Source organism: Henckelia pumila, chromosome 1 (genome assembly GCF_033568475.1).
Source record: "Henckelia pumila isolate YLH828 chromosome 1, ASM3356847v2, whole genome shotgun sequence".
Lineage (NCBI taxonomy): Eukaryota > Viridiplantae > Streptophyta > Magnoliopsida > Lamiales > Gesneriaceae > Henckelia > Henckelia pumila.
The window spans coordinates 100,479,745-100,496,359 of record NC_133120.1 but is presented as its reverse complement, the minus strand read 5'-3'; the positions used below and the strand labels follow the sequence as shown (position 1 = coordinate 100,496,359).

The following is a 16,615-nucleotide window of genomic DNA, read 5'->3' as shown; positions in this document are numbered from 1 at the left end:
CAAAAAAAGTACTTTTTTGACCTGGCTTTTGAAACCAAACGGGGCCTTAAGAGAACGAACATTTGCCCCCGCTAACCTTCATCAAGAGAGAAAAGAAAATAATGATCTCCAAGCCCACACGAGCATATGCGAGTTTGTAAGGCCTGAAGTGACGCGAGAAGAGATTCTCCAGTGTTGCGGGTTCGATCCTCGTATGAAGCATATTCTCTTCTGAAATATTGTAGTGGTATGCTCTAGGGTTTGACCATATTGCTCCCTCCTTCAGGTCTCTGTCGCTCGTGCACATCACTCGATTTCACCTCTTCATGAGCCAGTAAACCTCTGACTCATGTGGAACGAGGTCTCCTTGGGGTCCACCCTTTTCCAAAATAATGATCTCTAAAGCAAATTCATTTTGTGCAACATCTGTCTTATTAAATGCCAAATGCTTAATTTATATGAATTCTCAAAGTAACACAATTAATATACACATCTTATCTCATTATTCAGTCATAATCTATACCATCGCAACCCATAACTTTCATTAATTCTTGATCTCTAGCCCTTTCCTCTCATCAATTCATTCCAAATGTTAAAAAAAAAAAAAAAAACATTGATGACATCCATAATTCCATATACATATTAAAAGTTTCTTTTTTAAAAAAATTAAATCCAAAAAAAAATCATTCCTTTACTTCTTTATTACTTGAAAAAAAATCAGCAATATTCTTTTCCAGAAAAGTTGCCTCGAGTTTCCCGGAAACATGTTATCTAATGGAATGCCCTTTTATTTTTCTATCAATTCTAATATTAAAGTAAGAATTTTTAATTTTTCTACAAATTAAAGGTAAAATATAATATTTTATATTTAAGTATAATAAAATAAAACACAATTAAAAAATTTCCTAGGTTGAACTAGTCGCTAACTAAAGGTAAATCTAATATTTAATATTTTAATGACTTATAAAAATATTATAAATGATGAGTTTTTTCGTATTTTTTTTTGTCATTAGTATCATTATTTTGATAAAAGTAAAATTCATTTTTTACACACGAACTGTTGATAAAATAGTTAATTGATACATAAACTATTGAAATTGTTTAATTGACACACGATCAAGTTATAAATTTAATTTTACCTTTCTAAAAAAATTTCAATTTTACCCTTTTCTTAAATTATTTTAAAATTCAAATAGAAAAATATTTTATTTTTCAAAATTATTTAATTAATTATAATTATAAGAATAAATTTATATTTATATAAATTATACGTTATAATAAGATTATCATACTCATTGTATAAAGATATTATAAATATTAATATAAACATAAACATAATACATGTATATATATATGTATACAACCAGGGCGGCCCTAAGGTAGGGCGGGCCGGGCGATCGTTCAAAGCCCCACTTTGAGACGGGCTTCCAATTATTTTTAAATTAGTATTTATATTAATTCTTATATATTTTAATTAATTATAAAAAATTATATAAAAAAATTGATTGTGGGATTTTATGGCAAAACTTTTGCTACAATTGGGTTAAATCACCACACACTCTCGCATCCCACTAACTTTTTTTTAATTTCATCTTCTTTCTTCCTGTGGCCCTGCAAACAAATTATTCTAAACACGAAAATTTGTTGCAAACATCCATTGCTTCATAGGTAGGTAGATCATCAAGTTTGTTTTACATGTTATACAATTAAACCATGATGATTTTTCAAATTTCAAATGTGAAATTGTGTGATCTTGCAAAAAATGTAACATTTTTTTCATTTTTTTTATTTATTAATTACTAATTGATTATTGCATTTTTTTTAGATGTTCACGCGAACATCTCTAGTGCAAGAATTTTGTTAGCACCGCATGATATTCACGCGAACATCTAAAAAAAATTAGATGTTCACGTGAACATCTGAAATGTTCGCGCGAAAATCACGTGGCGCACAGTAGATCATTCTATATATATATATATATATATATATATATATATATATCACAATATTCAAGTTATTCAATGACCATTATTTATTCGCTCCGGCCTAATTTATCTTAGGACCGCCCCTATATACAACAACAGATAAATTTATATTTAACTAAACATTGACTATTATAACCAACAAGTTTGATCCTCTCAAGAATAACAATGCATGAGACCACCTATTGTTTTGGGTTTTTGAATAACTTGTTTTTAAAAAAAATAAAACTAAAAAATATTTAGTTTTTTGAATATTTTTTAAAATTTAAATCAAAGCTTATCAATTTATTTATTATATTATATATAATTTTTTTGGGCAAGAAAATATATATATAACATGGCTTTTTCCTTGCGAATGATCGAGTTGAGCATCATGAATATAATTTGACTTCAAGTATTTTATTACTTATGTACAAAATTAGTGTACAAATCTGGTTATATATATATATTAATAGCATTACTCTTGTATTTATTAATTAAAAAGTCATTTTTTAGAAATTTTTTGTTTATGCAACAATAAAAATTTGCAAATAAAATATTTTTTTGATCTTAAAACTTTTTAATAATCGGGAAGGTAATTAATGAGATAATTAAATCACAATTACGAGATTTCACCAATAATTTCAACCATCACAATATTATTATTATTATTATTATTATTATTATTATTATTATTATTATTATTATTATTATAAGTTTGATATTTAAAATAAAAATCCGATTAAAAAAAAGTAAATAAAAGAAATAGTCACAACATATCATCCTTTCATTTCTTCTCCGGTTCTCCCTATCACCTTCAAGAAATATTATATTCTTTGAACGATCAAGAAAAAACAAACAAATCCTGAATCTGTGTCTATTATTGGTGTTTCATTCAATGACGTTCAAGAAAATAGTGTTATATTCCAAGATGGAGATTCTATCAGTGTTTTCGTGAAAGGTGCAATAAGGGACGTCGGAGGGAGATGACACGCGTAATGGAGCAGGAACTGAATAAACAACTGAAGCAGGAGCGACAAGGACAGCGGCATGAATGAGATGAGAAGACGAGCCTCCTCGAAGGATGGCCGTATGCTGAAGATGATGACCTTGCAGAATGACGGCCGACCTTGAAAAGAAATATAATTCTGAAGAAAGAATATATACACGTACAGCTTTTAAATACATTTTCTTTTCCTTTCTTTTTTACTGGATTTTGACTATGAATCATCCATCGAAACAAATGAGTACTTGAAGCACAAACATTTACTTTTTAAAAATCGTGTACGTTTGCCTCGATCTCTATATTGTTACGTTGGCAGAAAGAAAATGCATGATAGGTTTTCCTAATGATTATAGAAGATAAAATTTTTAAATCAAAACAGGAGGAGGAAAATGGAGTTGGCTTCTTGGGCTTAACTCTTTTAAAACTAAAGTTTAGTTTCAAGATTTAGGCTGTTAATACCGAATCGATTTAGGCTGTTAATACCGAATCGTGTTTCCTCTAAACACTCAGATTATCAAAAGTGATTAATGGATTTTTTCCTTTAGTTAATGGTTTTCAGATTATGTGTACATGTTCATGCTGATATCCTCTCCAACAAGCCAGGTAGATCTGACAATCAAGTTTATACCCAACTGACTTAATTTTGAAAACCAAAAGGCAGGCTTAATTGTGAAAACTAACCAAACTTCTAAAAACCAGCAGCACAAGAGATATTCGTATACTTTATGCATATTTGAAATTAGTTATTATAAGCTTCCTGTTTTATTTCAAATATCCAAACTTCAGTCCTTTGAAATGCCTCAAATCATTTATTTAATTCCCAAGCAGTGTTTTTATAATCGAACTGGTAATCGAACCGATTTACCTAAAAAACGGTCCAACCATTTTAGCAGGACGGTCCAACCGAAAAACCGTTTATATAATATAATATAATGAATATTTATTTTGAATTTTAAAAACTCAAAAATTTATATAAAAATAGGCAAATATATATATATATATATATATATATATATATATATATATATATATACCATAGTTTGAAAACTAAATAAATAAATATGTAAATATATTCAAAATATCAATTATAATTATAAATTATTTAAATAATAAACTATTTAATGGTGGTGTTTTGGTGTTGTAACATCAGAATAGCTAATAAATAAAATTTTCTTCGAGGATTAGTTGAGAAAAGAAGGGAGGGTATCAAAATAATGTCCAACTGATAAGAAATAAGCAAAATTATTAGTGAAACATGCAAGAGCCACATACAAATAGAGAAATCAACGTGATGCACCAGAATTTGATCAACAACGGAAATTAAGATAAAGAGCACCTTTAATAGTGTTCCGTGTCCCCAGGTTCCCTTTTTGTCCTCCAAGCCAGAACGAAACTAGCTAACAATTTAAAATTCAGTCGTAACTTCAAGAACCTTAAATCAATGAGATATTGAGATTCCATGAGTTCATGATTAGATGTTAATACTTTCTTTTCCAAAAAAAATACTTGATTAGATGTTAATACCTCGATCCTTTGACAGCCCAGAATTACTTGCCAAATAAAACCTGCGCCATGAACAAAAATAAAATACTTCGTAACAAGTTTGAGATCTAAGGAATAGCGAATGGGCTGGATTCAAGATGGTTCAATCCACCAATAATTAGCTTGTAATATAATAATATACAATCTGCACCAAACCAAAAATTAAGGGAAACTCATGAAGATCATGATCATATATAGAATTCAAACAACGTACAAAATTGAAATAAAATCACCGACTCATGTCTTTCCAAAATCGATGGTGGAATAATCGCATGCAAACAAGACTTGACATTATGAACCCGTTAAAAAATCCTGAGTCTGTTTCTATTGCCGCTGTCCCCGACCTCCTCTTTACTGCGATAAGAACGGCGGCAATAGGAACAGGACTCGGATTTTTTTATAAGATCATGGGGAAGAAGAAAGATTATACGGCGGCTGTCCCCGCTTCTCTCAACCCTCTCACCCAATCTTTTTCCCCGATTTGTCGCAACTTTTTCCCAAACTCCATAGAGATTCTCCGTAATCAACAGGGAAGCTCGCCTATTCTTTAAGAACGAACATTTAGTAAGTGAAAGTCCGAATTTATTTTTGGTTTTTAAATCTGAAATCGAAATGAGGTTATGTGAATCAAATTTATAGCATTTTTTCATGCGTTGTTTGCAGAATTTGAGAACAAAATCAAAATTTTTGGTTTCTTTGGGGACACGACTCTTGCTCGTGGAATGCAAAACGGCGTAACTCGTCATATGGAGTCTCTGTATATGTAATCTGCATTTTCATTCTGAATCATTGCAGTATGCTTGAATTGATGTTTGTTTTTCTTTTTCCTTGTCTAGTTGCATTTGAGAAAACGTTGGTATAATTGCTATCACGAGGAGCTGTAGACTCTTTCTTTCGAGGTAAGTCAATTTCACAAGCCGTTTAATTAAATGGAGTCCCAATCTAGCAAACGAAGATTTCTTCCTATCGATCCTCTCTCAAAGCTTTTGATATCTGTTTATAACATAATGTTCAAGCAGGAACAGAGACAACCACAGCGTGATGAGAAGACGAGTCTTGAAGGGTGGGGTGGTCGTATGCTGTTTAAACGACAAAATGTTCTCTAAATATTAAGACACAACAGATAAAAGAAGAGAACATAAAATTAACGACCAAATTAACGACCACGACCACGTCCCCTCCCACGTCCTTTGCCTCCACCACGACACAAGGGTTTCCCTGTTGATTATAGAAGGATTGCGTTATTAAAATTTTTAAATCAAAACAGGAGGAGAAAAATGGGACCTACAGTTGGCTTCTTGGGCTTAACTCTGGGAGTGTAAAGTTTCAAGATTTAGGCTGTCTGGAAGGATGTAATACCGAATCGTGTTTCCCCTAACACTCAGATGATCAAGAGTGGTTGGATTTTTCCCTTTAGTTGTCAGTTTCAACGTCTTCAGATGTGTGTTCATGCTGATATCCACTCCTACAAGCCAGGTTTCAGACAATCAAGTTTATACCCAATTGACTTAATTTGGCACATGAACCAAAAGGCTTGATAAAACTAACCAAACTTCTAAAAACCAGAGGCAGTGGCCATTCCACCCACTATCAGCTTGTGTTTGGGTTTAATAACTAAAATCCAATCCATTATCTAGAAACAGGATACTTCCTTTTGAGTTATGCATATTTGACATTAGTTATTAATATTATAAACTTCCTGTTTTATTTCAAATATCCAAATTTCAGTCCTTTGAAATGCCTCAAATCATTTATTTACGTTCATCCGAAGTCCAAACAGGATAGCTAATAAAATTTTCAGAGTTTTGAAGTTCAAACAGAGGATTAACACGTGAAGTTGAGAAAATAAGGGTATCAAAATATATTTTTTGACACTGATCCTTCCATTTTAAACCTTTTCAAAAGATAAAACAAAACGATAATAAAGCATCACTACTTCAACCCTCATTTAAAAACCCCTACATTCAAAATGTGAAATTGAAATCAGGAACAGGATAAATTACGAGGTGCAGCTACTAATTTATGAAACCTAGCAATTAATTAAATGACAGAAAGGTCTCATAGTCAGAGTATTCATGTCCAAAACCCGGAACTGTCGATGTGGTTCCACAGGTAGTATCCTGTCGATAACGTGGCGGGTTTTGATTGGTCTAAATCAATGGACCCTTATGGGGACACGTGCCCATAAGGTAGTACCCTATGGACAGCATGTACAAAACCGTCCAACTGATATGAAATAAGCGCCAAGTATACAATCACATAAACAAAATTCCGTACAAATTAGTGAAACAAGAGCCATACAAATAGAAATCAACGTGATGCACCAGCATTTGAACAGTGCGGGGAAGATAAAGAGCACCTGTAATAGTTCCGTGAACTACAGTTCCGTTCTTGAGCTCTATCGAGACGGTTTCGTTGTTCAATTTCATCATAAATCTGTCGAACAAAAACAATTGCGGAGAATTAATGAATTTAACAAAACAAAAGTGATTAATTAACAGGCAAAAAAAGTAAGAACAAAGCTCAAATCATACCTTCATTGTAGCTCGGATCGCCGTAGAGGCTAGGGTTCCAAAAATCGAAAGTTGAATACACCTGGGAGCGGGACGGATTGAAAGTACAATTAAAGCTCGATATAAACTATATCTTTTATGATAGGATCTACGGATTGACTTAATCTATGAAATAAATATTTTTGATACAAAAAGGTGGGAGAATTTCTATCTATTACCTTAATTCTTGTCACTAGGCCAACAATCCTGGATATCTATAAAACAAATATTTTTTGCTTTTTTTTTTTTTTATAGGGTGAGTTGAATATGAGATTTGTAAAATAAAATTGACCATAGGATGAGTTGAATATGAGATTTGTAAAATAAAATTGACATGTAAAATCATTTGATAAGAGTTTTTAAATTATATATTAACTCTATTGTGATACTGTCTCACAGATTTATATGTGAGATATGTCCATCTAACTTGTATTTACAATTTAAAAACAATAATTTTAGTCCAACTTAAAAAAAAAAAAAAAAACCAATAATTTTGGTATTAAAAAAAATTAATTTCATTAATCGGATCGAATATGATATATATCACAAAATTTATCCATAGGATTAAATATTTCATTGTCATTAATTAAACTAATTACTAGAGTATTTAAAATGTGGTTGAATTATTTCTCGAATTGATCTGAAATCACCAAATAATTAAACCAAAATAAAAAATGGCTGATTTTAAATAATTTAATCATTTTAAAGAATCTATTTTACCAATAATTTAATGTAATAATCAAAAACTAGATTTTCCATTGATTATTTTTGCTTCATTGGTCAACCAAAAAAAAATGACCGTTGATGGTTCCAGCACTCGTGAAATATGACCGTTGCGAGTTTGATGGATTCTACGATGTTTAAATATCTGAAAGACTGAAACAACCCGCTGCTTCCCTCAATCATTCGACTAACATCTGGATATCTGCTAATTTATCTCGCGCACGTTTCAAGTTCTTGTTTCCTGCTTCATTTCGTCTTGCAAATTCAACTCAATAAATTTTTTTTTTCCATTTATTTTTTCCTCTTAAGATTTCTTGATAAATGGCGGAAACAAAGCATGCCCACATCGTTGAAATCCCAGTAGACGAAGAGCATCAGCTAAAGCTGATCCAGCAGCACCACCCGTTGGCGGAGATTTCCCGAAGCCCCGGTCATTTCTTGCTTCTCAAGCTCTGGCAGAGGGAAGAAGATCTCCGCAGCCGTAGGCTAGCCATGAAAGAATCGAGAATGGATTCGATCAAACAAGAAATCTTCCAACTCTGCTGTTTCTTCTTCATTTTTCATGGCCTGTTTTTCACCGTTCTGTTCCCTTCTTCTTCATCTGACCGTCAACTGGGTTGTAGAAAGTGGTGGATCCCATGTGTCTTATCTCTGTGCTGTTCCGCTGTGATTGTTTTTCTTGTCCAGTTGAAGCTTTGCAGGTACTGGAAGATGGAGGGGCAATTGCAGAGGGAACGGGCGGAGGGGCGGGGGCTGACTCGGTGTATTCAGGAGCTGAGGATGAAAGGAGAGAGCTTTGATCTGTGTAAAGAGCCTCAAAATGGGAAGAGGATGAAGAGTTCGAGTGTGGAGATTAAGTGGAGGCCACTTACTTGGTGTACTCGGTATTGTGCGACTGTTTGTCTTGTTTGTTTTACAGGTTTGGTATTTCCAGCATGCAGATTCATCCTATGTGCTTGATTCCAACTTCGCCAATCCATAATCGAGAATTTTATCCAAAGGAGTGTTTTGGAGCCACAAATTCTACATTTTTATTGTTTTCTTGTTGGATGGCTAGCTGGGGGGGAATTACCCAATGTGCAATTTTTTAAACGCCAAATAAAAAAAAAGGTCAGATGCAGCAAATATAATTTTCTGAATCCTGTGTCAAAAAATGCTAACAATTAGTGGTTAAAAATCCAGAAAGAAGATGGAGCAAATGATGGGATTAACAAATAGGAATGAAGCTGTTTTGGTCCGATTTTTATGTTCCCTATTCTTGAATCCATTCTGCGGAGGGACACTGCTGATAGAGTCCGAGTCTCCACAGGTGTTTTGCTACTCTTGCCGAGCCTCTGATGAGAAGATAAAATTATTTGTACAAGAAAATTCTGCCCCATCTCGGTGATCCCTATCGTAGAAACACTGCTTGTGTTCTTCCGATACACAGTTTTTTTGCCGATTTTACGGGGGATAGCTATTAATTTTAGATGTAATTTATAACATGAGAATGAGTTGGTTCAGTGGTCAAGGAACTGAGAGAATACTTGCTTGTAGAGAGAGTTCACATTTCATATAGTGATAAATAACATTTATAAACTATATCATAAAGTTGCATCACATGACTTCAAACTTGCACTCTTCGCATACAAACAAGTTTTGAGCTGGGTGTAATACTAGCATGGAGCTACACACTCTCAAAGCCAAATATCCGGAAAACGCCTGTGGAATACCAAACAGAGTAAATGATCAACAATAGAAGTCACTTTAAATTAAAGTGTACCCATATGAAGGCATGAAGTAGGCCAAGATATGATGATTACCTTCATCGGCCTGATACTTGTTTTTATCATCTCCAGCATATGCAAGTAAGTTGAACTTGGGATTCCATTCCACACTATTCATGGCAGCCCGACATGGAATTTGGTGGATGGATCTTCCAGTTTCAACATTGGACTGTTGCAAACACAAGAAATATCATTAACATAGAGTTCTTAACAACTGTGGCCGGCCATCTGCCAAGTAACTCATTTCATGACATTTTTTCATGTGTGTGGGAGGAAGAATTAACTGATTCCAGGAATTCAGGAACATTTAAAAACTTACAATATCGATGAACAAGTCCTCACTGGCAGAAGCAATATATTCTCCTGTGTGGTTGAAACTCAATGTCCGGACAGGCCATCTGACAGATGTGCAAGTACATGTTGCGAAATTACGAGATATTATCAAAGGTAATATATCCAATGAAAAGAAACTTACTCAAGTTTAGTGAATGTGTGGATACAGAGCATTTCTTTCATATCCCAAAGACTAACCAACGAGTCGGCACTTCCAACAGCAAAATATCTGTGAAGACAAAGGGACTTCTATTGTCATCTCCATCAAACAATTTAATAGACAGCTTTTTTTTTTTTTTTTTTTTGGGGTCAAGTAGACAGCTTAATTTGTTTTTTTTTTTTTTAAATAAAGACAGCTTAATTTTCAAATACAGTAATATGGAACTTTTGATTTGAAAAGGGGAAAGTAAACAAATCTGAACTATATCAATGTGTTATTATTATTTAACACAAAATAGAGTTATAGACAAGAGAGGACACACCTTCCCAGTGGGTCAATTGCAATACAATAGCAACCAGCAGTGTGAGCCATAAGTGTGTCAACTGCCTTCAGGGATGGATATGCGAGTATTTCTACAGTACCTAAGAATGAAGAGAACAAAAGCAGAAAATAAATAAGTAATTTTCAAGTGCATTGAACATCTAATCAGAAACAAGCCAACGGTACCGAACCCAACTTTAAGGATTAGTCTCACCATTGCCAGTAGTTAAAAAGAATATGTCCCCTGTCATGTTCCATGCAATCTCATTCACCTGATAAGGAACAATGTTGGAAGCACGAGAAAAACAAAAGTACAAATCATTACAATTCAAAGATAAATGCAGTGGAAGTAAGCTGTGATGAGGGCAGTATAAGACAAGACTCCCACAAATTTTCCATGTTCTAAGAACAATTCAGGAACAAACATGTTTAAGACATGAGGCTGTACTTTCAACCTTAAATTGGAACACAATATCATGATAAGGAAAATAAATAATACCAAACTTGATCAAAGTTTATCAACCGAGGAACTTTCTTTTCACATAAGGAAGACTCCAAATAGATGGTTCACTATTTACAGCAAGGATATACAATATTTAAAGCACAAACAGAAAAGACCAATCAAGTGTTACGTTATTTATCAAAGCATTTATCTGAGTGAAACTTGACTATAAATGAAAATTTCTGAATGAGAATTACCTCATAATTGAACTTGCGTTTATGTATTGGCTTAAATTTGCGAACATCCAAAATCGTTAGTTCGTCATCCTTCAGTGCAGAAAGAAAACAAGGGAGAGCATCACATACTTGGCTCAGAGTAAATAAATCATCTACATTACTGAACAAATTATGCCAAAAGCATTGGGTCGAGGTAATTGCAGGATGAAAAAGTTAAGCTATGAATAAAATAAATGCTTACCCTGTTACCAACTGCTATATGAGTGCCATCAGGCTTATAGGTGATATTTATGTTCTCCCCGCTGAGCTCTACCTGCTGTGAGCATTTTGCACCTGAAAATCACTTAGAATATAGCTACCATAAGGGAATCTTTAACGCCATCGCAATTTTTAAAACCATCACAACATTTTGTAGTTGTTATTAATTTAGATTGCAATTTTTAACACAATGGCATCACAACCATAAAGGAATATACCTTCTGCTGTAGTATTATTAGTCTTGACGAGAAAAAAGAGAACAGAAGAGTCGAGTTCAAGTAAAAAGAGCAAGTCACCTCACTAACTCAACCATCTCTCTCCCTTTTTCACTTCAAGAAATTAGTATTTCTTCATTTAGAATTTTAGATAGCAATTTTTTTTAATAAATCGCGATACTGCACAATTCATCCTCAGAACAGTATATGCATGCATCTTCAGATATCAAATGTAAAGCCTTCTCACAAGTCATGGTTTTAAACACAATTCCAATGCAACATTCATGTCACTTACTACGAGCATCCCACAAGCGAACTGTCTTATCGCCTGACGCAGTTGCTATCAAATCAGCATGTTTTGGATCCCAGCATAACTGATCGACACTATCTGCATGGCCTTTTAGCTCGCTGTCTTTAACTTTACTCTGCACAACCAAATTAACAAGCAACTCATTGTAACAAACAATTAGTTTACCTAGTGTTGCATTGCCCATGGAAGGGGACAGAGATTTGCCGAACTATGAGCACTATAAGAAAGCTAATTATATAGGGATGATCCCTAGTCTGGAAAAGTAACAAAAGAATCTTTCTACCTTCAACTTCTCATCTTCCCAAAACAAAAATAGGTGAACTACCCCCAACTTCATGGTCGGGGTCAGCGTAGAGGGAGGGAACAATGCACAAAACAATAAAAATTTAAAAATACTCAAGCCGGACAGCTGAGTGATAAATTCCTGCAGGTTCCGTCACTAAACTCTGTCATGTAAAATAGTTTGCCAGATAAAATTTCAGTCCATTTTTCCATCTAATTGCGTCGAGGAGAACTTCATTTATCCAACCTAACCATATTCCGTTCACTTTGAGTTAGCCAAGAAAAAGTCAATCTTTCAAAAGAGAAGGAAATTAAAATACAGGCGAAACGCAACAATTTGTAGTGAAAATCACACTATAACAAAGAAAACAAAATCTTACATGACCGTGGGGTTCAATGTGCCAAATTCGAGCAGTCTGATCGACAGAGCCTGAAGCCAGTTTCGTGCCCGTGCAATTCCACGCCACCGAATGCACCTTCTCGCGCAAAGCATAAAAAAATAAATAAACAAAACTTCGATTTAATTTAACTTATTGAAACGAAACAGAAGTAAAATACATTCGATTCAACCCCCCCAAAAAAAAAAGAATATTGATTGGAGTTCGAGGTTCGACGGGGTACCTTCTTCTTGTGACCTTGGTACTCCCTGCTGTGGAGGTTTTTGAATGGCGGTGATTCCTCCATTACTCAAAATGCGGAATTATATGATTCCGAAGCTTCTCCGATTAGAATTTACTCCGACAATTTATGGAACTCGAATCCAGCTCCTTACCAGTGGTACCTTTCTTCCGTGGCATCTGATTTTCACGGACGGCGAAGTCGATTTCCATGTTCGCAACTTTGAATATTTGAACTAATGCCCGTGAATTATTACCATATTAATGTTTGCACCCTGATCTTTTATCCTTTTCTAATTTGAACGATGCATTTGAATCTAATTAATTCAACAATTTAATTTTGATTGGTTGACAAAATAATTTTGGTACCGTTTGCAAATGGATTTCTGCTTCTAATAGAAATGAGTTACCACAAGATCAAGCTGTTTTGAACAACAACACTTGTCCATGGACACCACCACCTCCTGTTTTTTAAAATGTAATATCGATGCAGCATTCTTTGAGGACATCCAGGTTGCTGGTGTAGGAATGGTGGTGCGAGATGAAGAAGGTAAATTCTATATGGCCAGAACAATATTGGTGAAAGGCTTAACCAGTGTCAAAGAAGGAGAAGCTATAGGCCTCTTGGAAGCACTTTCTTGGATTCATCGCTTAGGTTTGATCAACGGCCTTTTAGAAGTAGATGTACAACAGGTCTACTGTGACGCCCGGGGCTGAGGAGGCGGGGAGTGATCGCCGGTGCCAAGAGGTTGCACGTACAATGAGCGGCTCCTGGTAGGCTTCTAGGCGGAGGGAGACATGAATGAACCAAACTCGTGCCGAAATAAGAGGGGATTCTGAGACTGTGTAGGTATGGGACTACATAGTTGATGAGGGTTTAAAAGATTTCATATGTACTACTCATATCAAGAAGGTGCATCTTCTTTTCGAAAGCTCATCACATAAGAACTCCAAAGTTAAGCGTGCTTGACTTGGGAAAATTATAGGATGGGTGACCCCCTGGGAAGTTTCTCAGGGTGCGTGTGAGTGAGGACAAAAGCACGCTGAAAAGACCCGTCTTGATACAGTGGGTCGTTACAAATGGTATCAGAGCCGACCTCTCTTAGTACGGTATGGTTCGGGGATGAACCAAGCGGAAGCTGGTGGGCATGTGACGCCCGGGGCTGAGGAGGCGGGGAGTGATCGCCGGTGCCAAGAGGTTGCACGTACAATGAGCGGCTCCTGGTAGACTTCTAGGCGGAGGGAGACATGAATGAACCAAACTCGTGCCGGAATAAGAGGGGATTCTGAGACTGTGTAGGTATGGGACTACATAGTTGATGAGGGTTTAAAAGATTTCATATGTACTACTCATATCAAGAAGATGCAATCAAGAAGGTGCATCTTCTTTTCGAAAGCTCATCACATAAGAACTCCAAAGTTAAGCGTGCTTGACTTGGGGAAATTATAGGATGGGTGACCCCCTGGGAAGTTTCTCAGGGTGCGTGTGAGTGAGAACAAAAGCACGCTGAAAAGACCCGTCTTGATACAGTGGGTCGTTACATCTACTATGCAGTTAAAGCAAAAGATAATGATCTTACAAGTTTGGAGGCATCATTGATAATTGTAGAAATTTTCTAGCAGTACAACCAAGTCTCTCATTTCATTTTGTTCGTAGACAAGCTAATGAGGTTGCCCATGTGCTAGCTAGGCATTCTCGTTATTATGTTAGTCCTTGTGTTTGGGTGGAGGCACCAGATTTTATTGGTGAGCTCTTGACTATGTATTATGCCAATTCTAATCCTTGATGAATGAAATCTTCTTGAGTTTCAAAAAAAAAAAACAGTACCATCAAGCAATTACGCAAAATGACTGGCTATATATAACATCAAACATGAACGATACAACCCAAAACACACAAGATCCAAGCTATCAAAGACAACACAACAGACAATGTGATTTACGTTATTCGGCCTCGCAAGACTACATCCACGAAGGGAAAAACAGCTACCCTTTATTGATATTCCAGATCAATCACAATACACCATATTGCCAAAGTATGAAGACAAACATAAACAATTTACAAGAAAACGTCCTTGATCGCTGTTTATCTTCCTCACTTTGAGATGCATTCTCTTGAGCTATATTTCTGTGTGTATTCCTCCCTCGAAGAACTTATATGAGCTAAGTTGAAGAAGGCAAAATCAAGAAGTAGTCGTTGCATCGAGAACCAACTCTCTAACCGTTATATTGGATTCTTGACTTGGGCTCTTGGATTCTTGACTTAGGCTCAGCTTATGGCCCTGCACCCTAATTCTTTTTTTGGGCTTCAGATAGGACCAACTCTGGACTTAAGTCCAATCTTCTTGAGAAACACATGGTCCACAATCTCCACATTTTCTCTAAAGATTAGTTGCTTTTCGTTCCTTGTTTTCATTTCACCTGTGCTCCTCTGCATTTACTAAGTTCATGCAGTATTTGAACTTAGATTGAGGTAAAGACTTAGTTAACATGTCAGTTGGGGTGTAGTGACCCTTACCTGGATCACCTACTAAACAGAACTTATGCATGCAATCAACTTAATTAAACAGATATCAGAATAAAACTGCGGAAACCAAAAACATTATACAATCCCAAGTAAAGGAATCTGTAATTTATCCAATAATATACAACCAAATCGAATAGCTGTATGAACCCAAACAACAGTAATAAAACCTAAGCGAAGCTCCAGCCGGCCAACCGCTGACTAGCCTCTCCTGGATCCACCCTCCTCGTCCAATCGCAAACCTGCCCCATGGAATAGGGTGTCCAGAAAATACAGAGTACGAGACGTGAGCATAAAACGCTCAGTGCGAGAGTATGAGTATACATGCATGCAAAGTGAACTCCCTATAGACTCGAGGTCAAGGATAAGATAACAGAGACAGACCGGGCCCTGGTATGTAGCACGCTGTGCCGTCGCTTCAGGAGGTGGCTCCCATACCGAGATAACCGTGGAAACGCCGGACCCAAATCGATGGAAGTCCATCCACTAACAGGATAGGGTACAACCCTACTAACAGACATCTCAAAGGAGATACAACAAGATGCAAATGAATGCAGCATAATATCATGGCATATAAATCATGCGGTCACATAATACATGCATACTCAGTCAGGATATCTCGAACAGTACTTTCGTACCTCAAAATAGTGCAAGCTCTACCAACTCTAGGTCCACGCCTATAGTCTGCTCTACACTGCCAAATGATACTACTATCATTAAAGTGCTCTAAAAGCCTTAACTAAGCTATTGCATACTCCTAAATATTTATAGGAAGCAAAAGCTATACCTTCGTCCGTCGTTAGCCCTTTGATGTCGATGCCTCCAGAACTTGGGCACAACTCCGCTACGACTACCGAACGCCTCGCCGACCTCCGGACCAAGCCTAAGAAGACTAGAACAGCTCCAAAAGGACTAGAAAGGAAAGGAGAACTCGGAATTGGCAAATGAAAGTGAAGTCTCGGCCTTCTATTTATAGACAACGATCGGAACTTCCGATCCTTGATCGGAACGTCCGAACCTCGATCGGAACGTCCGATCCTGCCATCGGAGCTTCCGAAGATCCTGATCTGCCACGTGTCAAAATATCACTTGTTGACTCCGGATAGGGGTGATCGGAGCCTCCGGTCCTGATCGGAGCTTCCGATCCAACCACACGTCATGCCTGACGTAATAACATCGGTGCCTCCGATCGCTCATCGAAGCTTCCGATCCTGTTCGGAGCTTCCGATCGTGCCTTCGGAGCTTCCGATCCGTCCAATACCCAATTCAATTAATTAGCATTAATCCTTTAATTACTCAATTAGGGTACGGGCTACTACATGGGGTGTCCCTTAAAAAATGTATCTTCACATATATGTGCTTAGACCTTTCGTGGTATACTTGGTGTT

At 36.0% G+C, this 16,615-nt stretch overlaps 3 protein-coding genes across 13 annotated transcripts; 1 reads left to right on the top strand and 2 right to left on the bottom strand.

The window, feature by feature from the left end:
• Positions 1 to 2,724: 2,724 nt before the first annotated feature.
• On the bottom strand, positions 2,725 to 7,204 carry LOC140884919 (uncharacterized). Of its 11 annotated transcripts, none has more exons than XR_012150773.1 (5): positions 7,023 to 7,204; positions 6,848 to 6,924; positions 4,471 to 4,511; positions 4,283 to 4,378; positions 2,725 to 3,088 (listed from the first exon to the last, which is right to left on the bottom strand). XR_012150773.1 is itself a non-coding variant. In XM_073291825.1 (5 exons), the coding sequence occupies exons 2-5, from the start codon at positions 6,918 to 6,920 to the stop codon at positions 2,832 to 2,834; spliced, it is 432 nt and encodes a 143-aa protein (XP_073147926.1). In that variant the 5' UTR covers positions 6,921 to 6,924; positions 7,023 to 7,204; the 3' UTR covers positions 2,725 to 2,831. The 11 variants fall into 11 exon arrangements, 5 of the variants coding, with proteins under 5 accessions (XP_073147926.1, XP_073147943.1, XP_073147918.1 ...); XR_012150772.1 differs by having other exon boundaries at positions 2,725 to 3,069; XR_012150774.1 differs by having other exon boundaries at positions 2,725 to 3,049.
• A 753-nt stretch (positions 7,205 to 7,957) lies between these two features.
• LOC140874620 (uncharacterized) lies at positions 7,958 to 9,131 on the top strand. The gene is made up of 2 exons (XM_073277954.1): positions 7,958 to 8,873; positions 8,946 to 9,131. The coding sequence occupies exon 1, from the start codon at positions 8,085 to 8,087 to the stop codon at positions 8,721 to 8,723; it is 639 nt and encodes a 212-aa protein (XP_073134055.1). The 5' UTR covers positions 7,958 to 8,084; the 3' UTR covers positions 8,724 to 8,873; positions 8,946 to 9,131.
• Positions 9,132 to 9,266: 135 nt separating this feature from the next.
• Positions 9,267 to 12,937, bottom strand: LOC140874619 (THO complex subunit 3). Its single transcript, XM_073277952.1, has 11 exons — positions 12,708 to 12,937; positions 12,467 to 12,562; positions 11,790 to 11,919; positions 11,263 to 11,354; positions 11,043 to 11,111; positions 10,558 to 10,615; positions 10,345 to 10,444; positions 10,005 to 10,091; positions 9,849 to 9,927; positions 9,566 to 9,698; positions 9,267 to 9,464 (listed from the first exon to the last, which is right to left on the bottom strand). Exons 1-11 carry the CDS (start codon positions 12,768 to 12,770, stop codon positions 9,430 to 9,432), a joined length of 942 nt encoding a protein of 313 aa, XP_073134053.1. The 5' UTR covers positions 12,771 to 12,937; the 3' UTR covers positions 9,267 to 9,429.
• Between the last annotated feature and the right edge of the window lie 3,678 nt (positions 12,938 to 16,615).

Coding starts and splice junctions, on each gene's coding strand:
- LOC140874619 (XM_073277952.1), bottom strand. CDS start 12,770: ATGGAGGAATCACCGCCATTCAAAAACCTCCACAGCAGGGAGTACCAA. Junction 11,112..11,262: donor ATATAGCAGTTGGTAACAGG/GTAAGCATTTAT, acceptor TCTGCACTGAAG/GATGACGAACTAACGATTTT. Junction 9,465..9,565: donor CAAGTATCAGGCCGATGAAG/GTAATCATCATA, acceptor GGTATTCCACAG/GCGTTTTCCGGATATTTGGC.
- LOC140884919 (XM_073291817.1), bottom strand. Junction 4,512..6,847: donor AGTTCACGGAACTATTACAG/GTGCTCTTTATC, acceptor TTCATGGCGCAG/GTTTTATTTGGCAAGTAATT. Junction 4,340..4,470: donor TGGGCTGTCAAAGGATCGAG/GTATTAACATCT, acceptor ATTGTTAGCTAG/TTTCGTTCTGGCTTGGAGGA.
- LOC140874620 (XM_073277954.1), top strand. CDS start 8,085: ATGGCGGAAACAAAGCATGCCCACATCGTTGAAATCCCAGTAGACGAA.